General features: G+C 31.3%; 1 protein-coding gene across 3 annotated transcripts in view; it reads right to left on the bottom strand.

The window, feature by feature from the left end:
- The window catches only part of bma (SCY1-like protein bma), a 91,871-nt gene that overhangs the window by 39,522 nt on the left and 26,664 nt on the right, over window positions 1-25,685 (bottom strand). For all 3 annotated transcript variants that reach the window (XM_071893718.1, XM_040726176.2, XM_071893719.1), the window contains exon 2: window positions 3,797-4,166. In XM_071893718.1, the coding sequence (XP_071749819.1) occupies window positions 3,797-3,940 (144 nt within the window). In that variant the 5' untranslated portion in view covers window positions 3,941-4,166. The remainder of the gene's footprint in view (window positions 1-3,796; window positions 4,167-25,685) is intronic.

The raw sequence follows: 25,685 nt of genomic DNA, 5'->3' as shown, positions 1-25,685 counted from the left end.
GTAGTAGCAAATACTCCAGAGAAGCCCTGGAGGACTATGTTGAGAAATTTATCGAGTGAAGAGCCATTGAACACAAGTCAGTCTACTTAAGGCTTTGTGGGGGCTTAATATTATGTTTGGTGTTTGCTCATTTGTTTCTAATAACATTTCAAAATACGAGACTTATTTATATTCAAATATGATGAAGTTGAGGCGGGAAACATTGTGAACATTGTGCAGTACTCCAGGAGCCTGTTTCTTAAGGTGAGCAAGATGAATAATGATGGGAAATACCTCTCCAGGAAATCAAGACGTGGAGGGAACCATTTAAAGACCATTTAGTTCCTATCCGGCATGGAGAAGAAGATCAAGGAGGACCCCACCAAATCGATAATTCGCCTCGCAAATGACTTCTCCTTGGCTGCTACGATTATTAAGAAGGCCGTAAAGGGTGACTTTACGTGAAGGGTGAGGATTAACCTTATACACAAGGACCCCAAACCACCTTCTGATAGAAGTCATGAAGGACAAGAGGCTTGAGAGTCCCCGTTTTACTGCACAACGCTGTTAGAGTCCTAAATGCTTTTAAGGATGGTTAAATCATCATCGAAGAAGATTTTTAATTATATAGGAAATGAGTTTCTTACACTTAAAAATATGAAAGTGATGTAAAAATTTTCCACATAAAGATTTGATATGTGATTATTTTACCTCGTACTTAGCAAGTTGATTAAGAATCAACTGAGTAATTCAATATCAACTCAGCAACAACGAAAAAAGGTGACCATCCAAAATTCCTCACATAATTTAATTTTTTTAGTACAAGTCAACAAAAAAGATTGACATCCCATAATGTCCCCCATTAAATAATACGTGACGAGCTGATCATGAATCTATCATTAGATTTATTTTATAAAATATTATATCTGAGAATTTTATATTCCAAATTTTTGAGTATTTTTACCTTTACTAGAGATCTAGTTTGAGTATAAGTTAAATCAATAACTTATAAAATAGTTAGTTTTCATTTTTCACAATGTAATAATGTTGATTACAAATACGATCATCAAATTCTGAGAAATTGCAAAACATAACCTTTAACATAAAAGGAATAACGCCTTTGTTTTTTCCATGGTTTTTATGCCAACCAAATGTTTTTGAAGCATAAATAATTAAAACTTTATTTACTAACGATTTTTTTAGAAGGTATCATTATGCTAGAATATGTATTTAATTTTTTTTTTTCTAAAGTTAAAATTATTGAGGCTAATTAGATTAATTTGTTAAATTCTATGATAATGAACTTCATTGTATAAAAAGAAGAGAAAATAAGTTATGAACCAAAAGGTTAACAATGAAATAATATGTAAATATGTTTATAAATTATTTAATATACCCTCAATAAAGACCTTTTTAGAGGAAACTACTTTTTTGTATGTAAAACTTTTATTATTTACGCTCAAATAAGTTCCTTTCTAAATATTTACTTATAGTTTATGTTTACTAATCTGACTAATTAAGGGTATAATATTTTTTTAAATCATCATCCTTTTTCTAAATAAGTAAATCTTGATATATTTATATTTTAAGGCACATTATTATTAATGCGCTTATTTACATAATATTACTACATATTATCAAAGAATATTTCAAGTGCCCTAAATAAAATTATTTCATATTTTCGCATTACCATATTTTTTGTGTATGCTTTCCTTGGTATACAAATTTAATTAAATTGTTCATAAACGACCATAATGGGAGCAATATTTACAACTAAATCGGTTCCTAATATACCCAGCACATAGCTCCATGGCCACTATCACTAACCAACTTATCACAATTAGGTGTGAAGTTGGTTGTGCTGATTCTTACAACATAAATAAGATGTAGTTTGTGATCAGTTCCCTGTTCTTTGATTTGTTAATTTAGAGTATTAAAAAGGTCAACTCGTAAATGACTGTTGATGCAAACATCACAATATTTTTTCCTGTAAAGTTTTTAAGGTTTTTAACTATATCTGAGTGAAGAAATGTATAACATTCAATCAGTGATTTGTTTTCATTTATTGAAATCAAATAGTCATCAGTATACAAATTAATTAGTTCTAACTAAAGTTCTTTATGATTTGTTTCATGTCATGTGAAAAAGGTGGTCTAAGTAAATTGAAATATGTAATCTTCCATTGCTATAAATTGAAGAAATCGCCTGATAAATTTTTCATTCAACGCAAACAGTCAAGACCTGTAATTTTCTGACAGTTCTTGTCTTGTGACAGTCTGTGTTTTCAAAAATGATAAAGGAACAAAGTTTTGCTCGTTCAACTGCTTAGCAAGAAGTTTAAGCTTCATTTGAAAGGCTTTCATTTCCTGGTACATTTCATGAGCAAACAACCTCTTACCTAGTATTTTTTTTTTTTAAATTCATGCATCTTTTGCAATCTATCAACAGAAAATTCAAGTTCACATACTCATATCTTACTTTTCATCTCTTTTGAAAAAAACAAAAGAATTATTAGCCATGACGGATTACAATATTTTTTTTGATATCCCACACTTTTTAGCTCTCTTTTCATCCTTAATCAGAGTACAAATTTGTATTATAGAGTGATTAATTTCCCTTATTAATTGGGTATTAGTATAAAAAGCAAAATCCTGGTAAGCGAAAAAACCAAGACTGATATGATGTGATAAAAATATAGTTCGTCAGAGAAAAAACATATGAGCTTACAGAAATAAATGCAATGCTCTTTTTGTTAATATTAGTGTTGTGTCAATCCATGTTTTTTAGTCTACTCCAGCCTTAAAACTGGTCATATCGGACCTTGATCTTTCTTAAAAATGTGTTTGGTTTATTAAGCAAAATAAGATACATTACGCTAATTAAGAGCATTACACTTTATACGGTATGCTTTTAAACTTTTTCCGATGATTATAATGTAGCAATTATCATTATTTTGTATCAATATACTGTGATAGACATTATTCTAGCCTGTTAAATATATAAAATAAAGTTTTTCTCTAAAGCTACTCTTTGGAGCAAAAAGTATAGGAAAAATTTAACCTTTTCTTCCTGGAAATGTAAATAAAAAGGATTGCAGCTATACGCGGATCATCAAATTTTGTAACTAGTATCTTTTTTTTTGTTCCATATGACAATTTCAGAAAAAAACTTTTAATGTACTTCTTATAGGTTAAAAAAGTTGATCAAAATTATTTAATGCAAATAACGAACCTTTTTTTCTTAGTATCTATATTTACTAAGTAAAGAGTTTGTGTCTTTTTTCACAATTTGAAATTGTTTACCTTTTATCATTGTTTTAATTACAATAAAATATGATATGAACATATTATATTTGATTTAGTTATACAAAATTACGATTAGTCCCCACAAAGTGTTCATTTTATGTTTTTTAAAGATTTACATGTAAGATTGTGATCCTCGTTCCTATATAAGAGCCAACACAGCACTAGTTTGTACGTTTGAATCTTACAATTAGGAAGAAATAATAAATAAAAGCATTAATATTTTGCAAATATTTCAGCAAAAAGTTATGCGAGCAATAAGGATATTTTTCCCATCTACAATCACTTTTTGAACCTGGAGTCAAATGTGGTGAATATAATTGGTGTACCTCAAAAAATGTATAAAACACTTTATTCTAATAAAGCGTTCTGATGGGATGTCAGTATTGTTGATGTCGGCCATTTTGATGACTTACAAGAAAAATAAACCCTTTACACTCACCAGGATTTCTCCTTTCTTCACTTCTCTAACTATGGCCAGATACATCAAAAGTAATAATTTGAATTGTACTTACACGCCCGTCCACTTTACTAACTGCTTCATGGATCTTCCATATGAGTTCTGGACCCCCGGAGGCAACAATGCGTCCAACATCGTAGAATTGAAGAATGGGGTTGTTCTCCAATTGTCGTGCTCCACTTCGGCTCTTGCCGAACATGGTATTCAATATTTTTTGTTGAAAAATGTTTATTGTTTCTTAAACATTGACAGCATCATGCCTAGTATGTTTTATTAATAAGTCATTTTGAAACATGTGATTCGAAGTGTGTCCTTGGCTTTCTTTTTGGTTGTTGCTCGTACTTTTTAGGGTTTTTTTTTGTCAATAAATGTTCTTTAACAAAAGAAAAATGGAATTGTATGCTCAAAGTCAACTGGAAATCATTCTGTAAAGAGAAAAAGAAGGAAAATCATCAAGTAAGTTGTTGATTCAGAGTAAATGATTTTTATAGAAGGATTATTATTCATGATAAATTACGGTCGATAAGTGAAATCTTTTAATTGACAAAACTCCTTGCGATTATTTAACTTAACTACTAAGTGTACAAAATAAATTAACACGTTCTTAATTTATCAAGAACACAAACAGTGGGAAATAAAAATCGTTAATTAAACAGGGGAACACCAAATTTCTAACTATAAGATAAAGCCAAAAATATAATTCATCTTTGTGTAGAAATCTTTTAATGAATAGAAATGGATGTTTGGTTGTTTTTTTTTCGAAAAAATATTTGAATTTTTATATTTATATATATTTTTTGACACTTTTCGTGAATAGATATGATTTTTTTAAATTATTTTACCAAAAGTTTTATTTTTTATTTAAACTACCAAAACTAAGCTTCCCCCCTCCCTGAAAAAAAATTTATATATATATATATATAATCCTACGGACGCCCTTGCTTAAACATTTTTGTTAAGTAAAAAAATAAAACAACAATAGTTTTATTAAAAATTGTTTTACCGAATTTTAGATGAGACTGATTCAGACGAAATTTTACGTTAAAAGACATTGTTCTCTAAAAATTAGAACAGTCTTTTACCCGCCTAGGATTTTGAGACATAAACCCACCACTAAAAATAAAACCAATCAACGTCTGAAGCAATACACATAGTCTACAAACGACGACTAGTTCCTATGACATCCCTTTTCGTATATTAATAAAGTGTACCTAATCTACCTATAGCTCATCAAATATATACACTATATAATGTATCTTCATTCATTTAAGAACCCTTGAAATAATGAATAGACTATTAATTAATTATTTTAATTAGAGTCAGTTGCTAATCAAGAATTGGTGATGCAGGGAAAAAATGAGAAATGTAATCATTAGAATCATTTCAAATATGAGCTGACTGAATGTAAAAATTAAAGAAACGGAAATATATTTGGAAATCCAGAGGGTTTGAATATTATTTATGAGGAGAGTAGACTGGATGGTTTGATAGATAAAATAAACATAAATCTACAAAATAGAAAGACAAGAATTAGACTCATATTCATCAGCAATTATATGTAGAATATTGACACTCAACACTCGCCAACGTATACTCAACGTCCTACTCTTCACCATACATGAGCACTCATACACCTGGTTACAATTTATAGTAATTCATTCCCTACTACAAAGAACAATGATAACAAGCCAAAAGGGAGTCCGGAGGACTATATTTTAAGGTAGGGAGCCCTTGATTTTTGGGATTGTTTGCCAAAAATTTTGATAGCTCTTACCAAAAAATTAAATTTCTTGGGAAAATTTTTAAATCCATAGCCGTTCACAAAAAAATTAATTTAAAAAAAAAAATTCAAAAAACAACAGCTGTTTATAAAATAGGTCATTTTTGGAAAAAAATTCAAATACTCACCGCTAAAATTACCAAAAATCTACATTAATAATAAAAAATTCATATATTTTTAAAATTTCGCTTAAAAAAATTTAATTTTGATGAGATTACCTTTTGATATTTGAAATTTTTTGTGAATATTTGAAAAAAATTTTATATCTGAAATTTTTTTTTCACAAATTAATATTTTGAAATTTAATTTTACAAATTATTTTTCCAGAAAAATTAAAAAAACTACCCCACCCCCCCTTAAAAAATATAGGTATATACTATCCTGCAGAGGTAAATGTTACTATATAGTTATGGTTTCTCTCTTCATGAATGATGATAACTGCATTGAAAAATAAAAATAAAACAATGTTTAGGTAGCAACAACAAAATGATACTCCTTCTTCCCTTATCCCATTTTTCTTCATTTATAACACTATGGAAATAAATAAAAACTATTCAGATTGCCTACCATAAAAAAAAATAGCAAGCCTTAAGATCATATTTGTTACAACTCTAGTTAATTGATACGTATTAAAGTTTGAACGATTAACAATTGTTCCAGACTTTTTATATTTTTTTTTTGTTTTTACTTCTAAAAGCTAGACTACAACTGAAAAAATTCCAATAAAAACATATTATGAATACTCAAAACCCCTCAGAATGCAAGTACATCAACGTGGACACGTTCAAGGCAAAAATGTTCTAGGTGAATGCTCGTAACACGTTTACTATATCCTAAAGTGAAAATCCACTGTAAAATGGGCCTGTTAAAAAAACAACAACATAAAATCAACATGGTAACCCTTGCAATTTGAAGAATCTTTAGAAGGAGAGAAAGAATAACCCTCACGACGTTTCATTGCATCAGCTGTAACAAGAGAAGAAGGAAAAAAAGGACAAAAACAAGCACATTTGCTAGAATTACTCTGATATAGATCCCCAATTCCACCCTGAGTCCAATAAGGACTTACAGTTATTACTCTGCAACAAATCCTCAGGGTTACGCTGCGTCTTTTATGAGAAGAAACGAACGTTCAAACAGGTTTTGAATATAATTTAATCTATTTAAGAAAGGATGTTCACTACTCAGGAATTAAGCAATAATAATGACAACTGCTAAAGAAAATAAAAATAATTCTTTATACTACCAATTACAAATTAACAGGGCAGCTCAAAAGCACACCAGATTTACATCATTGTCTATGTCCTGATATGTTATTTTGTCACGAATAAATATGTTATCTTTGAAAAATGATAAAAGCCATCATAGGTAGCTACAACAATTTTTTTTTCATCTATAATGATACCAGCTTCACGAAATAAAAATACTATTCAGCTAGAAAAACAATTTGCACGTCTTAAAGTCATAATTTGCACAACTCTAGATAATACCTTTCTTGATGTACCGCCTAATGTGTATACATAAATATTCGTATATACTCGTTTCCTATCTGAAGTTTGTGGTTTTTTTTTTTTATAGAATGAATGAGTTATTATGTATATATATATACGTAAAAATATATAACAAATGAATGCAAAGTTTATCTGTTGATTATTGCTTTTCTTAGAAACTTTCTTCATTCATGGCATTATTTAATCTGAGGATCCTACTGCTTTACTCTAGTTGTTTGTCTATTTCTGTCAATTTTAACTCTTTGTTTTCTTTTCGTTGAGAGAAGGCTCAAGATTTGTATTTTTAGGTTAGAACATCTGTATAAGGGTAGATAATATGTGCATTATACACATAATATAAACCTTATTTTTGGATTAGATAAATACTATTTTTGTATAGCAAAAAGTCCCTTATCTGATGAAGATGTCCGGAATAGTATTTGCACAAAAATAGGTAACTTTGTTTATTTTGAAAGGGTATTATAAACTTAAAGTTATTTGTAAAATATATGACCTAAAACGATTGTGAGGCTTTGTATAGTTTCTAGAGCTCCTATGATTATTCCAAATTTCTGAAAGAGGAAACATCGAAGTAAAAGAGTATTTTGCACTTAAATAAGGGAGAGTACATTCGAGTATTCGTAGTGGAGTTACCGGGGGGTCATTGAAATCTGAACACTTACTAATTCAATAATTAATTAAGGTTGAGTGATTGAAATAAATTCATATTTCGATGTATTAAAGCATAGGCAATTGCTACAAAAAAAAACATGAGCTGTTTAGCTTACGTACAAGTATGGAAAATGATACTTCAACGGGATTGACCAATTTCCATTGGCGTACTCCAAGCAGTTGGTCGACACCAGGAACACCGTCTACGCCGTTAACAAGTCCGAAACTTAGAAAAAGAAGAAGGGTTCTGTCAAAAAGCCCTAACTGGACCCAAAAGACTTAAAGAAAAAAGCTCAGGCCAATTCCCTCAAGTCCATCAGGTGCCATGCACGAGATCTTGGGATTTTACACCAGACTGTTCAGAGACCTATCAAAAAAGTGGGTGGAAAGAGTTTTATGAAGATTGAGCGCCACTTTTGAGACCAGCAATGAAATAATTCCATCTCCCCCATTAAAAGACTCTTTTAAATGAGTCTTTTGAACGTTTTTTTTTACACTTTTAGCCCCCTACAGCCGTCATGCCAAATCCCTCCCTACACCTTTTAGGAGCATGTTGAGCTGAAGGCATGATGTGTCCGTCATTAAAATTCGGAGGATATCAGAGCCACTGTCAGCCAGCACTGGGACTACATCTGCAGAGAGTTCCAGACCTTCCGCCGACCCCTGGTAGACATCATTGCAGGTAAGAGCGGCCATATTAATGATTAAGAGAGCTCAGACAAACATCTATTTATAGTATTAATTTTCTTTAGAACTTCTTTAGTTAATTAATAAATTATATCTTGTTGAATTTTTAAATTGAAAGTGTCCATATTTTAATAGACAACTCCGTATAGAGGTAAGTCCTTGTTGAACACGGTGTAAATTTGAAAATCGAAAACGGATCCTCTCATAGCTGCTTACAGCTGATCTAATTCAAATAATTGAGTCTCAATCAATGGAGCAATTTTCTCATCTTTTCTAATTTAGGAGTTGAACAAATATGTACATAAGATTTGATGAATTATATTCATTTTCTTCACTTTTAAGTCGTTCTTTTGCTTCTTTTATTTTTTTTTATTTTTTTCAATTTAAGGCATACACGTTGCTACAAAATATACTATAATCTCTTATCCTATCTATCAATCTCAATCTCATCAAAGTTCATATGTACATTTTTAGTACCAAAAGTTTGTTGGAAGTGATTAATATTTCTTAGAAGTTTTTATCGAAAATGAAATCAAAATATATCAACTATAATCATCACAAATTATGTCTTGTTGTTTAGGCTCTACAAGTCTATATGAAATATATATAATGGCTATGTCCTTTATGTTGCAAGAAATATTATTCGTTTAATATTTGGTTAACTTTTAACCCAAGTTCATTTACTACGTTAAAAAAAGGATTTTCACCAATAGATTGAATAACAATAGGTTTAATGTAAAAATTACTTTCTTCTAAAGTCGATTCATCATAATATGTTAATGAAGAGGTCAGAATCATTAATAGAGGAATATGAAGGAAAAAAAACGTCCAACGTTATTAGGTATAAAAAGAAAATTATATACGTAATTAATAAAATATTATTAATTACGAAAATTTAACACCTTCTCACGAAAGAAGGGGAGAATAATGTTTAGGAGACGTATGATTCATCATCATTAAATAGGTTGTGAAAAACTTTTTGAAAGAAAAATGAAAGTGTATAATTGATTATATCTATATAAATATATGTACAAGGTGTGACCTCTATTTAACAACCAACACGATTGGTTCTTTTTATCTGAATTGTCTCGTAAAGTAAAATCCATTTGTATTAAAAACTAATGCTTAGTCAAAAAAAATAATTCTAATCCAATGTAATCACCTTAAGCGTCAATAATGGCATTGGCTCGACCTCAGAAACGGGAGCACGTCTTGATGACTGTCTCCTCTGTTAGATTCCGGAATTCCAACAAGATGTAGGGCATAATTTCAGAGGTCAATCACTAGGTAAAACAAAGTCGAGAAAAATCCTCACAACCAGGTCAATTTTTTCTTTACAGTATGACATTGATCAGAGTCTTGCAGTTAACTCCAGACTATTGTAGGTTATTCCTGACTCTCCAGACAAAGGACATGTACAGTTTTAAGAACTTTGCAATCATAATATTGTCTTTGCCGGTGTGGATCACAAAATGGACACTCTGCAATTTTGAACAGTTGTAGAATAAATAATTCGTTAATCAAAGGCATTTTTTTAACTGACGCCAAAAAAATTACGCATGTGCAGCTGTTGCAGGCCATAAATTTATTTTTTAAACAACATCCTCACGCTGTATAATGGGGTATAGTATAATGTCCTTGCTCCGATCCACGCCAGACAAGACAATGTTGAGATTGCAAACTTCTTCAAGCTGGATAGGTCCTATGTCTGGAGAGTTTTTTGAAGCTAGGAGGGCATTCGTCTGGCCACAATTCCCACCTCCATGCCTCACTTAAAGAACTTGGTTGCCAGATTTTTTTTTACGCTGTTGGACCCAGTCTCCAAGCTCAACGGACCTCAACCCAAGGCCTTCTTCGTGTGAAGACCAGCTTCCGTTTCCAATGTCCGTTATTGACGCCTAACGCCATTATATTGTCATCTTTCATTTGGTATTAATTTTTATTAAAATCGGATGATTAGTTTAGGAGAAAATCCTTTTTTTTTTTTTTTTTAATCGTGTTGGCTCTTAAAAATAAATTGCACCCTATATATAGAGATACAACAACAAGAAAGAAACATTTTAAAAACTACTTAACCATCCAATAGATATAAAAATGTATAATCAAGTAACTATTTGGGAAACAATAGATTAAATTATAATCACATAATCAAGGAAGAAAAGAGATTAAATTAGAAATAAAATATAATTATATAGAGTTTTCTCTCTTTCCTTTCCAAATGCTCCGTCAGCATAAAAATATTCTTGAACAAAAATTAATGATAGGAGAACTTCCCATTGTATTATTTTACTTCATATGTGATTTGTCGCCACAAAAACAATCTTGTAGAAACATTAAGAAAACGAGAAATATCCAATTGATTGTTTTTTACTTTATTAATATAAATGACCCATTATTTACTTGTCTTGATTCCCCCATTATGGGCGTTATATTACAATTAGTGGGCTGAGTTCAGATACCGTAAAATATTAGCCATAGTCTAGAGTCTTCATTTGATATAGGAGACTTTGTTTAGTTCTCTTATGGCTTTTTAATATAAAATCTATTTTATATAATTGATTGAGAATTTTGACAAATTTTTTATGTAATTTGCAGTCCCTTCTATTATTTTATTTTGATGGAAAAGTTAGATTATTAAATTCAAATTACAAATGTAATCCATACTTACTTTTGAGAAAAAACATCAAAACTTGTTTTTATGTTGACAAGCCACATGTTAACATACTGCCCAATATTTCATACTCATATTTGAGTCCATTATAGGCTTTGTATTCAAATTTGTTTGTTAAGTTAAGATACTAAAAGAATTTAATTATGTTTTGAAGCTTTGATATGGGCCTTTCGAATAAAATGATCAACTTTTTATTCTGTAAGTGTGACAATCATTTTTGATTACTTTAAGTAGCGCAATTTGTATTGTCAAATGGACGATAATATGTCGAAAAACATAAATTTTATCCATGTGTACTTTTTAGAAAGGTCATTTTTACTTCTTTTTTGTTTGAATGGTCACATATCCTGGCTGTGAATTTTAAATCCAGAATATGTTGGGACTCAATATCTTGGCTAACCTGATATCTATGCTTCTGAAAATGTGTTCACCCAATTCAGCTAACAAAATTGTACATGTAAAAAATAAAAAAATCTTTTAAATGTCCTCCGAATTCGAACGCAGTGCGACTCCTTTACGGGAGTACGACCAAGGAGATCATTGAGGATACGAAACTACCTACACCAACCATATACGAAAGTTGTCGGATGGGTCAGAAACACATACAAGGAAAATCATGATTGTTCTGTGAGGAAAAGAATAACTCACTCTAGACTTCCTGAAGTTCTTGCAATAAAGGAAATGTGGCCACCTAGCTACCAGAGGATCTGAACATTTAGGACTAATATGTGTGGGCATCTGGGAGAGTAAGTCCAATTAACGTGCACATAAAACTATTGACTCCTTGTAGGCCTCCATTTTTGAGGCAGTTGTCAACATGGACAAATCCTGTGTCAGGTTCAGAGACATGTTGGAGGATTTGTTTGAAGCTGGAGGTGAGGGGTTTGATTGATTTACTTACTCTATCTAGACGCATCTGGAGGAGAGTGTGTGCACAATACTTCTCACAGGAGTGTTTAGTATCCTCAATCAAAAGGAGTGGACCCAGCTCGATTATGACTACATAGTCCAGACCTGAAAGGGATGTAGGCCTCGTATTGAAGACCTATGTACATGTAAGAGCAAAAACTTTGTTAATTACTCTTTTTTTTTTCTTTTTTTTTTTTAAATAAATTGTAATATAGATTATCCTACAAATTTTCAACATCAAAACCCCACCTTGTATACATACAGTCCAAGATTTGATATACAGTTATTGTAGGTTGATTATTCAAATTGGTGGGATGAGATAAGAAGCTCAAGAAACTTACCTATAGTATATAATCTCTATTGTATTTAAGATACTTTATTGTCAACGATATACTCTCTTTCAATCAAAATCTAGTTCCTTTATTGAGTTAATCAACTTGCAGCACTTTGAGTTCAATTTGCAGCACAACCAAAGGGTTGTTTAGAATAACGTGTCGATAGAAATCGACGATAATTCGTCGAAGAATAAAAATGTAATTGGCACTCAATTTTGAAAAAACAACCACATCCTAGCTAGAGTTTGTGTTGACGGGTCTCATATATAACATGTATAAATTATATTATAAATAGACGCTCACTACATAAGAAAAAGTATATGTAGAATAAAATAATTGAAAGCTGTAAGGCTTATAAAGAACAAACTAAAAACGAAAGACGAAATGGATAAGGATTTGTAAATATTTTAAGTAAACATTGCTTAATGGACTTAGAAGAGAGAGAGAAATAAAGTTTTTGTTTTTTTAAAAGATTACGGAACTAAAAAAAAATATTTTTAGACATTGTTTTTTGTATGGACAATGTTCATAACGCATATTCAATAAGTAAAGCAACACTTATGTACATAAAATAAAGCGTGTGTATTCTGTATAGTAATTGTTGAGTGTACATATATTTCGACTATACCTCTAAAAATAACAATGCATTCGATTGAACGAATTATGTAAAAAAAACCAGGAAGGTTTTATAAATGATGAGTTGAGAACTCATTTTCAAAACTAACGTTTGGAGCTAAAACTCATACTAAAAAGAAAAAAAAAGAGATGTACATTATATAAACTAAAGAATGAGACTTTAAATGAGGTGTAGGAAAAATCCTCTGTACGCTCAGCGCCTCATATTAAGAAAGAAAAGAAAATGGGAGGAAATCTACAGGGTTGAATAAAATTTAAACGAGAGCTTTGTTGAGGACGTTTATTTATCAAAAGCATCTAAAAATAATGTTATGTACAACTTTTATTCTATTTGTGAGTCCTCATCTCTAATAATTGTCTCAAAACTAGGGTTACATCACCTGTAGGTCTTGACTATGTAGTCAGAATCGAGCTTGGTCCACTACTTTTGATGGAGGATACTAGAGACTAGACACTCTATTGAGGAGTAGTGCACACCCTCTCCTCCAGATGAGCCTGGATAGGATAGAGTATTGTAGGGGGATCCTGTCTAGTGAGGAGGGTGGCCACATTGGTAGGTTCCAAAAGTCCAGAAAGTTGTCTTTTAAGAATGCCTGTCTTTTAGCGGTGCAATGATCCGGAGATCCGTCTTAAGTGAAAACAAATTTATTTTTCCCTGAACTTTTATCTGGCGCAAAGTAGAGCTTTCTTTTGCAGTAGTTTAGTGTATGTAAGTATCTGTATTCCACCGTTTCTTCCCCTCCACAAAAATGGGAGGGCAGGCTTTGCATATGCTGTCCACAACGCCCAAGACTCTTTAGGTGGTGGTAAATAAGTCCCTAGCTGGATCAGTGGTAGAGCTGCACCTGAGCTCCTTGGAAGCTGAGTTTGAAGACAATCAACGCATACATTTTTGATTAACTAAAATTTAAATCAAGTCTACCCCTAGATAAGATTAACCCTGTATATATGGCAAATGTATTCCTTTCCTCACTCTTGGGGAATTCACAAAACTACATGGCCACTAAGAGGGATTTTTTTCGTACCTGGGAAAGTAATAAATAGTTTTTATTTACCAGTAATAAATAAAAGTTAATCATTATTAACTCGATGGTGATCCCAAACTCCTATTCGATAAAAAGATTATGATTATCCGGTTCTGATTAATTGTCCCATCACGTCTAATTGTAATTCCCAATTAGGATACTCTAATAAAATTAAGATAAAATATTTAGTTATTGCAATAATTAAGTGTTCATTAGTTATTAATTAATTGATTCTTTTCAAACTTACTCTGTTCAGCAAACAATGTGTCTCTTTCTAATTGAATTAATTATTGAATTTTTGTTATGATTTTGTTATAGTGGCTGTAATAACGGTTCAAGACAACTGTTGAAGGTTCTTTATAAAAAAATGATTCAATTATTAATTAATGGACACTTTCCATTTGGACACTTGTGAAAATTATTTATTATTATTTTTTTTTAATTTTGTCTTCCATAAATGAAAATTATAATAACTTTCGTCAATGTGGCCTACAACCGACCTGAATAATATGAGCAATATTACATAAATGACGTAATAGCAAACAAGAGACAAAAAATAGATAAAGAATCGACCTTTTAAAAAAACTGTCACTTTGTACATTTAGACAATCATTTTCTAATAAAACCAACACAAAATGACACTTTTTCGACTTTTGTATCTCATTTTTTTGATGTGGCCTTGACATCTCATAATCTGAGTTTTGTATCTCTATTTGTCAAAAATTATGAACGGTATTGCGTCTTTCACATTTTTTAGGACCTTCAATCTTGACTTTGACCTCTCAAAATTTAATGGGTTATTTGAGTTAACCCTCGATTATAACTAGAGTTGTCACTGGGAACTTGGTAGAGCTCAAAATTTAACTTGAGTGATGTATCTTTATTTTATAAAAAAGGTAAGATCCATTTCGTATTTTTAGCCTTTTTTGTGAACTTTGCCTTTGAACTTGACTTCTAAACAATTAACATACTTTTATAATTAGAGTGTGGACTGGGACCTCTGTAGAGCTTAAACATACACCTAAAATCATTTCCCCTAAACATCCATTAAAAAAAAATACTTACTTTATTTATATATCTGAATTTGTTTTTGCAAATTTGACCTTTGACATTTCATAATTACCTCTGCAACAAGTTGAACGGAGGATTATATTTTTCCTCGGTATGTTTGTCTGTTTGATAGTCACCAGGATTAGGGCCAGAGTTAAAAATCAATTTTGGTTAAACATGGTACGGTTATTATGCATGGTCCCTGTAAGGAGGCTATAAAATTTGGGATGTCAAAGGTAAATGTCAATATAACGCAAAAAAAAAAAAATGTATCATCCACCATAACTTTTGAATAAATTGAGTCACTTAAGTCAATTTGATTTAGGGGAAAGTTTTGCACTCTTTCGAGTCCCCGTTTTAGTTTGAATTATGTACCTTTACTAATTTAAAAACGAAGGGTGATATTGCGTGTTTCAATATGTTCTGTGACCTTTATTTTGGTGCATGAACAAAACGTCGACCATCAAAACGTAGACAGACAAAACGTCGATTGAAAAAACGTCGAATAGACTAGACCTCGACCAGACGAAACGTCGACTTACAGAATGTCGACCTTAGAATATAAAAAAAAGGGCTACTCCAAATGGTGTTGTGATATATCCCATTCAGGCATTTCCCGCCTGAAACATAACCCAATAGTATCATTTCTATATAAACAACCAGTAAGGGCCCCTCCCAATCCCCTTATACATGTTGGGGTGTTTTCAGTCACCATTGTGTCCCAAAATGAAATGAAACCCGCTGCCACTATTTAAGCGACCTCTAAGAGCCCCTCACAAACCCATATGTACCACCTAAAGGTTTGAACTGTTTTCGGAACAGCCTGGCCCCAAAATGGAATGAAACCCACCGACGCTATTTAAATTTACCACAATTACATTAACATCCCCAATAGGTCCCCAAAAATTCGAGACTGTTTTGGGGCTCATCTCATTTTGAGACACGGTGGTACACAAAATAGAACCAAATTTCGATATATAAATGGAGGTTTGTGTGGTTTCCTTACTGTTAGTTTATGTTGGGGCCGTGGGGTAAATGTCTCGGGCTGGATATGTCTGGAGTAAAATGTCGTAGAAACAGTTTTTCATATTTTAAAATGTATGATTTTCAGGGGGAAGTTCTATCGTTCAACGTTTTGTCCATTCGCCGTGTTGTCCATTTGGCATTTTGTCGGTCCACGTTTTATCTATTGACGTTTTGACCTACTGCCTTTATTTATGACTTTTCATAATAATACTTACTGCAAACAAACATAGCCTCGCAATTAGATTATTATGAAACAGGCTATTTTTTGGAAGTAACTCTGTAAAACTCTCCTTATATATATTATTATATACTACTAAATCATATTAATAAATAAAAAAGACTCAATATTTTACCAATTAATTAAATTGAATTTGATGAAATATATCAGTGAAAGCATTCTCTGTAAAATATTTATAATAATAAATCTCTCGAAAGATAAATAAATCAGGTTTTTCTTACTACATACTTTTTTCTCTTTCTTTCCATACATTCCTATACATAGGAAAATACTTTTACTACTATTCAAGCAATTTGCAATAGCTTAAATATACTCTTGTGTATAAATACATATAAATATCGTAGAAGAATTTGTATATAATATTATTGAATTGGCAAAATATGTATATATTGCATATATTTTGAATATTAAACTATAAATGTACATGTACATTCCAAATTACAATTACACTTATGGGGGTTATATATGTTGACTGTCAACATAAAAACAATCCGTACCCTTGGTAGTGAACTTTTTTTAACGCTGTTAGTGAACCGGCTAAAAAACAAACCCCCCAAAATAAACCGTAGTAAAATTAAATGATAAACAGTTAAACGATTAAAATAAAAATGTCATTTAAATTTGTATTTCTTAACGGGTCAATCGTTATTATTTAGCATAATAGGTATTGAAGTATATGGGAGGATTTCGTGTGAACTACGAAATAAGTTTATAAACTATTGATTAGTTATTAATTAAAACCCAAAGAACATGTTTCAGTCAATGTATCCGCCCTCAGAATTGAGGGTGAGCTCCAGGGGTGGCAGAAGCGGATGCAGATCCTCTGTATGTACTCGGCGCTCATGTAGGATCATACCTTGTTGACAGAGGTCTTCAGGGCGCGGGTGATGTTGCATAGTCTCCTGCAGGCCTTGTATTCTAAGTGTCCCTAGATGGAATAGTCTAAAGGATTGAGGTGGGGGCTCTGTGACGGCCAGAAGTCCTTTGCACAGAAGTACATCTTAACCTAGGACCACTCTTGGGTTTTCTATGCGGTGTGGGCAGGTACTCCAACTTGTTGGAGCACACAGGGAGAATTGTCAAGGTTTGTGGATTTGATATATCGGAGAACTTTGATATCCAAAATTTTGACGTAATCATCAACCTTTATCCTAAAGCACACCACAAGGGGCTCATGGCCTTCCCGTAAGATACAGCCAGGCCTAATATCCACAATAAAGCTGGGTGTTTGGTGGTGGCTGTTCCTCTAATACACCCCTAATGGCATTACTCAATAATGCTACCTGTCGAAGACAGGGTCAACAGTAAAGGTATTAAGATCAGAAAAGATCAGAATTCCCTTGCAGTGGTTCAGGATCTTTTTTGCACGCTCCACAAGGACATTTCTCTGCTGCTGTTGTTGTTTTTTTTGTCAACAAAGGCCGCAGAATACGCCACAGAGACTTTCACGATACGTGCACATGATAATATGGCCTCAATTCTGGATATGATTCATCTACATGATGATACAAAACCTCTCAATCAGCAAAAATTGACCCTCTTCACAGTAGTTATCTTACATAGATACATACACTCATTTATAATATACAATTATAGACATTCATTACCGTATCACTGAAATTAACTGGACAATATATATATATATTTAATTATAAGATTAATACAAGAAAGATATAAACAGCAATATTGTATCGATGATCCTGATCACGACGATCCTGAATGACACTCCACTATGTAGAATTCCAAGATATAATTGAGACGAGTATTCCTAGTGCCCATATATTCAGCTCTATTACTTGGAAATGCACATTCAGCCTCATTTAAACTCATCAAATTAATGGAACTCTAATTTATATGGCATCTTTTATACGAAAATATATACTAAGTAGATCAATTATATTATTATGTTGGTTTTGTTATATTTAAATAAGTCACTTTAATCTTCATTGTATATTTTTCTTTTAAAATATATTTTGGGGAACTACTGGGTGGTTTTTTATTTATTGTTCAAGGTCTTTGATAAATAAGCAAATGAATGAGTCAAAAGTCTCTCAATGACATTTTTTTTAATGCACTAAGGAATTTGGTACTCGGACTTGAAATTCCCGTTGGACTTGGCACTTGATCTTGAATTTTAATTTGGACTCACTTTGAAATGTCAGCAAGTTGATAGCCTTGCTAATAACTACGAACAGTGTGCCGAGTAATCCCGCACGTAAAAAATAATTCCGGGAAATTGTTTAGTTAATTATGAAACATTTTAATGATACATTTTTTCATATGCACTCTGTGGCAGTCCTCAAAACTTTCACTCCCTGTAAAAGCTCATTTATTTGTTTCTTGAGTGCATCTATCTCTCTCTTTTATTCTAAGTAAAAGTTTTTCAATAGTAAACATGCACAAAAGTCCTCTCTTCTTCAAAGTATGATTATTATTTTTTTTTTCAGTACATACATAATGCAAAACTCTCTTTTGCGAAATTCATAATATTAATTTATCTTATAGATCAAGTGAATACCTATGTGTATATATTAGGGTGGCTCTAATTCTGTACTTCAAAAATCAATATTTGTATATTTATTCTTTCACACTTTCAATAGCTTCTAATATTAAAAATATAGTCCTCTCGCAAAAATTGTAACATTTGAGCAACGTTAAGAATGTTCTGTCCTTTTCACTAAGGTTTACAAAATCAAAAAATGGAGATAATCATAGATTCTGTTCAAATACTGTTATATAATGCAGCTAAATAATATTTTACACTCACCACACTATTCTAATACGGAACGTTTTGGTTATTTCCCTGGTAGTGCATCTAGGCAGAGCCCGTGAAAGGTAAACTCCAGTAAATAAAAATAGTTGTATTTCTAAGGATTGTCTCTTTACACCTTCATTGGATTGGGGCGTTGGCTAAAAAAATCCCTAGAGGAAACCTGGAAAACGTTAAACATAAGTCTAAGCACAGAGGCTGAGACTAAGTAACGACTTCTATGCATAAAAATTAAAGAATATTTTTGCAAAGTTAAATGGACAGACATTTAAGGAAGGACTATTTATCGACCACAAGAACTGTATAGGACCACAATGGTCAAATACATAAAGGTTCCGTGAAAAACGTTTCTACAAGTTCACAAAAATATTAAGATAAAGAATCTTTACTGTTGTAGTACTTTAAGTGCATTAAATAACAAGCAAACATGACAGCAATTCAAGTGGGAGAAGAATTAATCATTTCTTTGTTATGAATTAATTATCATTCGACATTTATCATTTTAATTACTTAAAGTACTACAAAAGTAAAAATTCGATCTAAATTCGAAAGAAATCCTACTGTGATAAAACAAGAGTTTGATTAACAATTGTTAATTATGGTGGATTATATATATGGGGGAAAGGCTTTTTTTAAAGGAAAAACCAATCCTAATATTAAAATTTATATAAAAAAAAAATTTTAAAAATTATTTTTCAAATATTAAATTTTTGGAATATTTTTTAATATGTCCATATATATTCAAATCAAATATAATTTTTTGAAAGAAAATTTCAAAAATCCATAGGTATAAACAGAAAATTAAAAAATTTTTGAAAAAATTTAAAAATTTAACTTGTAGGAAAAAATGTAAAAACTCACAGCTTTTCTCAAAAAACAATTTTAATATTAAATATAGAAATTAAATTTTTTGAAAAAAAATTTTAAAAATCTATAGATATTCACAGAAAATTAAATTTTTTAGAAAAAAAAAAATTATTCAAATATCAAATTTTGTAGTAAAATACAACAATTCCTTGATATTGGGGGAAGGGCTTCAGCCCTCCACCCCAAACCTCTGGGGTTGCCACTGCATTCTGCAAATTCTTCTTCTGCAACAATGTTTTAGGAAATTTGTCCTTCAACCCAACCACAAGTATTATCAATTATTTAATCAGACTTGCGTTTTTTTTTTTTGATAAACCTTATTTTGTATTTTAGGTGAAAGTCTTTCATACATCTTAGGTATTTTTCTTTAAAAATTTAATTAATTATATTATTTTGTCTCCTTCTATGTTATACAGAGAAAGGATTTATTTTCTATATTAATAGTTATAAATAACCAAATAAGAGTAGATAATTTTTTTTTATCTGTGATATATATCTATAAAAATACAGTGGTGAATCATATGACTTTTTTTAAATAGATAATTGTTAAGCTCTGAGGGTTGCAATTTTTTTGTTACAGGCTAAAGACATTGTTAATATATTATGAACGGTTTAAAAAGATGTTTAAAATAGTATCTGAACGACTCCAAAGTTTTGAAATTTTACGATAATTTTCAAAAAATAGTATCTTGACCTGAATATCGTCTCGGACCTTTGTGTTACTCTAAGCTTTATAACACACAACATTTAGTTGAATGTACTTCCGATCAAAAATAATTTATATTGTTTTTTTACTAAAGATTTGTGCTAATTGGTCAAAAAGAGCAAAGTCTACCATCATTTCCATCATTTTTTATATGTCCGTCTGTCTGCTCGTAAATGAAATGATATCCATATTTACAATTTATGTATCCTAAATCATTAGCAATGGTCAATTTAAATTTTTTAAGCGTACAATTTTTCACAGTTTCTCTCACGCAAACGTGTTAGTAAGCCCAAAAAGTACTCTTTATTGACCATTTATCCCTTTCGAACAAATTTATGATGCAGTAGATCCCAGATATCAAAGAAAATAATGAGTATCACTTGACTTTTGAGTGACGATCCCACGGTCCTCCTTGAACGCTTTGTACCACTCATATACACGGAGTTTTGATCAAACTGATTCACCAAAAGCGTTTTCTTACATTTTCAACGCGCCAGCAAATGAAATTTTGTTGTTCCCAATACATAATTTAAGGGGACCTCTTTGTACAATAATTTCGTTCATTGTAAAAATCCCTGAGGTACTAGTGAGGAAGACTGAATTATCAAGCTATTGCAAGAAAACTGGTATACAAATCGTCCCCAAACTTGACATCATAATGAAAAACATTGCTACGGACATATAATTTTTTTTTTTCTAATCCATTTAGCGCAGAGAATTTAAATTAACAATTCCCGGTACTTTTTGACAGGATGTAATAGAAATTACATCCACGCTCTATTTTGAGAAAAAAATATTTTAGTTTGCTATTGTGTCGCTGGGCCATATATGTACTCCTTAATCCACGCCGTTATGACCTTGAGTTCAACATTGAATATAGAATGCTTTCTTTGAGCAAAAATAGTCAACTCCAACTTTAAGTTCTAATAAACCTCCCCTAGACCAGTTTTAATTGCTTAAGAGTACTTTATGTGCCTCCGACTTTAACCATTTATGTAAGTAAATTAATCATCCCTTTGCTTATTTATCAAAGACCTTGAACAATTAATAAAAAACACCTAGTACTTCCCCGAAATATATTTTAAAAGAAAAATATACAATGAATATTAAAGTGATTTATTTAAACATGACAAAACCAACATAATAATATAATTGATCTACTTAGTATATATTTTCGTATAAAAGATGCCATATAAATTAGAGTTCCATTAATTTGATGAGTTTAAATGAGGCTGAATGTGCATTTCCAAGTAATAAAGCTGAATATATGGGCACTCAATTATATCTTGGAATTCTACATAGTGGAGTGTCATTCAGGATCGTCGTGATCAGGATCATCGATACAATATTGATGTTTATATCTTTCTTGTATTAATCTTATAATTAAATATATATATATATTGTCCAGTTAATTTCAGTGATACGGTAATGAATGTCTATAATTGTATATTATAAATGAGTGTATGTATCTATGTAAGATAACTACTGTGAAGAGGGCCGGTTTTCGCTGATTGAGATGTTTTGTATCATCATGTAGATGAATCATATCCAGAATTGAGGCCATATTCTGATGTGTTACATGATGAATATGATCTGGAATGATTTAGAATGTAATCAGTGAGGTAGCACTAAACCCAAACTCTATAAATACTTGAGTTCATGTCCACGTTAAGTTAATCAGCATATTACTTCAAAAGTATTATGATATAGAGTGTATTGCAAAACTACAGGAAACTGTGAATAGAGTATTCCGGTGGAGCGGGGCTCGGAGTCTATCCATGAACTGTAGGATGAGGTAAGAGGAGATGACATCTCCTTTAGTAAGAACTACAACTTTTTCTTTTATCTACCATGAACGATTACAGTTTAGTTAGAGGATGAACGTAATAGGTATTATGGAGAGGAACTTCTTTGTCATCAAATCGTTTAACTTCGGAAAAAGAAAATTACAATAAAGATGTGTAAATGAAAATATACAGAACAAACTCCACTGATTATTCAATCCTAAGTGTTTATACGAGCAATTGTGATCGATTGAATCGATATATATTTCTATGCACTCCAATAATATATTCTTCGTTTTACAAAGCGTTGCTTCGTTGCACTTAGCGAATTGAATCCCTTATTGTCAAAAGGTTGCTATAATTTAATTTCTTTCTACTATCCACTGTCACTGTCTCCGGTTTCAAGATAGAAAGAGTGAGTATAACGAGGAGGCAAGGTTATACAATTTACCCGAAGGAAACGATATAATTGAAGAACCGAATGAGAAACACCAAATAAAAGAAAAAAAGTTAAATTGTATACCATGAATTCCATGACTACAAATACGAGATATGATTACAAAGGAACCGTTGTTCCATAATTCCAAACTCAATATTCATTCCATTCTCAAATTAACTTCTTTATTATGTCAGACATCTTTGGGTATGAGCCTCGATGTTTTTACTATGAAAAAAATCAATTTAAGGGAAATTTCTTTTGAAAACTTTTGAGAGATAATTTACTTTTCAAAGTTTAGCATTTTGTACTAAATAAATTATTTAGAAGAACAAACAATCTAACAAAAGTTTTTCATAGAGTTTCCTGTTAATTTGATTTTTTTCTTTCTATCTTTTTCAATAGTAGAAAATTACGCAGAACTAATATAATACAAAAATAAAATTGAGAATCAAATGAGAATTGAAAAAGAAAGGATCAAATAAATTTTTATAATAAAATTTTTTTTATCAGGATTGTATATGTTGTGATTCATTTACAGATGGGTTTGAGCCATCTAAGAATATTTTGATAGTTTTCCCATCTACAGATGGACGGCAGTCGAACAATTTCCCACATTGTACCCCAAGAAGATGTAATTTGTGTAAGATAACCGTGGGGCCTCGAGACAGGTTAAAAGCTTCCACCGCCTACAAAGAACCCCTTAAATAATTACCTTCACTCTAGTTTAAGGGGTTGGTCAGTATTAACTTTGTACCTCAAGACACATCAAAAGCCACTATCTGTCGTTTAAGAACCATGAAGAACCCTTCTTACTTCCATATACTTTCTTACAATAGCAGCTTTGATGGTCCCTATTAATTTTCAATAAGTTGAGATACAAGGCTCGAAGATGAATCCCTACCCTCGTTTTTTGTTATTTTTAGAAAAAAACAAAGAGCATCAACTCTACAATTTTTACTATTATTATGTCAAATCAAAAACAAAGTCATTGGATCTCGTGTATACTGAGGATTTCTTGAGTAAAATTGCTCTGGGCCACCATCACGACCTCTGAAGCCGGAGCACGCCTTATGGATTAGGTTTGCTCGACATGGATGCGAAGTACTCCTTGATGGTAGCCACCAGATATAGATTAGTTGTGCGGGGACATTTATTAGTGTGTGCCTCAAGGTAGTTCCAGACAAAATAATCCATCAGATTAAGATCGGGGCTACTTTAGGGTTACTTGCCCTTGGTTATGAGCTCAATAGACTTGTTGGAAGCATTGCACGATACAGGAGCCTACACCTTGGCGCCATGTAAATGATGTCAATGTTTCTGATTTTTCCTTGAGGATTTATTAAACAGTAGCTACGGCATTTCTCCTTTCTGAACTGAATCTCCAGCAGCTTTGACTCTAGTTCTTCTATCATGACAAAATTAGAACAAAATGAATGTGCTTTGTCTATGTCATATGCGGGATTTAAAGAAAAAAATGATATGATGAGGATATTTGGTTTCAGAGGATGGCTCAGATTTCATCTTCAAGGTCTGTACACAAGCCTTTTAGCTATAAGTAAGAACATTTATTTGATTTAAGATAATTATAATTGTCCTGATGTTGTTGCTTTCAAATATATCCCATTTCGGGTAATAATAAACATAAATTTGTTGCTAAAAATAGATGATAATTCGTCCGAAAATACAAAAATAATCCAGACTGAATATTGAGGAAACTGAATTATATATTGTTTTTGTGTTGATTGGCCACATATAGGTACAACAAGAAGTACATATAAGCTTCCTGTCATAACTCATAGTAGCTCCCAAATATGTTAATTTTATTCAAATTTCACATTTTCTTTCAAAGAAAATAAATAAGGTGTAAGTAATTGAAGGAAAACGGAAGCATGGGATTTCCAAAAAATTTTATAGATGTAAAGCATAGAAGGTACATATTTACATATTCATAATATTAAATAAATTACTTGTATTAAAAAAATATAGCAATATAGTATATTGTATTTGATGTCAGCTGTTGATATTTATGCTTCTTTTCTCCTAATCAATGTTCTGATCATTATTGATCAACTGAATAAAAATGAGTTGAGGTTCAGCGGTGAACAAACTCAATTATTATTGAATAATAGTTCTACAGTTGGGAAAAAATTGCCTAACATTTAACAGATTTTAAGTCCCTTTTTCCCCGTTTCCTTTCCTAGGGAAGATTGCACGATACAATTAAGGTAACTAAAATTTTAGAAATTGAAATAGAATTAGTTATTTTTAAACGTTGAGCCATTCCCAGCAATTACTCTTTCCAACAGCAAAAATGGTAGAAAACATCCCTTGATTACCATTTATAAAATTATTTCTCTTCTGCTATCCTCGTGGCCTTGAGAAAAAGGCCCTATTTTTGAGGGGTTATTTTTAAAATCCAAAGCAATGGTGCTGAAGAGATGAATAAATTATTGCAATATATTTTAAAGCCGAATGTTAAAAAATTCTAAAACCATTTTTAAAATGTATATGCCTTGCATATATCTTGAGTTGTCTTTGTTTAAAGTTAAAAATAAGTGCTTTTAATTAAGAGACTCATATCTTCAATATAAATATATTTAAAAAGTTTAAAAGTTTCTCATTGGATAGCTGAAAATCTGACCTTTAATTTAAAAAAAAAAGACCCTCCACAAAAACACTCTATATGATTATGACTAACATGATTATATCAAAACTACTCATTCATATTCCTTTTGAATATGGGCAGAGTATATTCCAAGCTAATTTATAGGCGAAAAGAAGTTCTGCAAAGAGATCCAATATCACCTTACTGGTATAATTTAAAAGATGAATAAATACATAGATTCTGATGAGGTTCTT

This window comes from Lepeophtheirus salmonis, chromosome Z (genome assembly GCF_016086655.4).
Source record: "Lepeophtheirus salmonis chromosome Z, UVic_Lsal_1.4, whole genome shotgun sequence".
In the NCBI taxonomy this organism is placed as follows: domain Eukaryota; kingdom Metazoa; phylum Arthropoda; class Copepoda; order Siphonostomatoida; family Caligidae; genus Lepeophtheirus; species Lepeophtheirus salmonis.
This window is presented reverse-complemented; position numbering and strand designations above follow the sequence as displayed.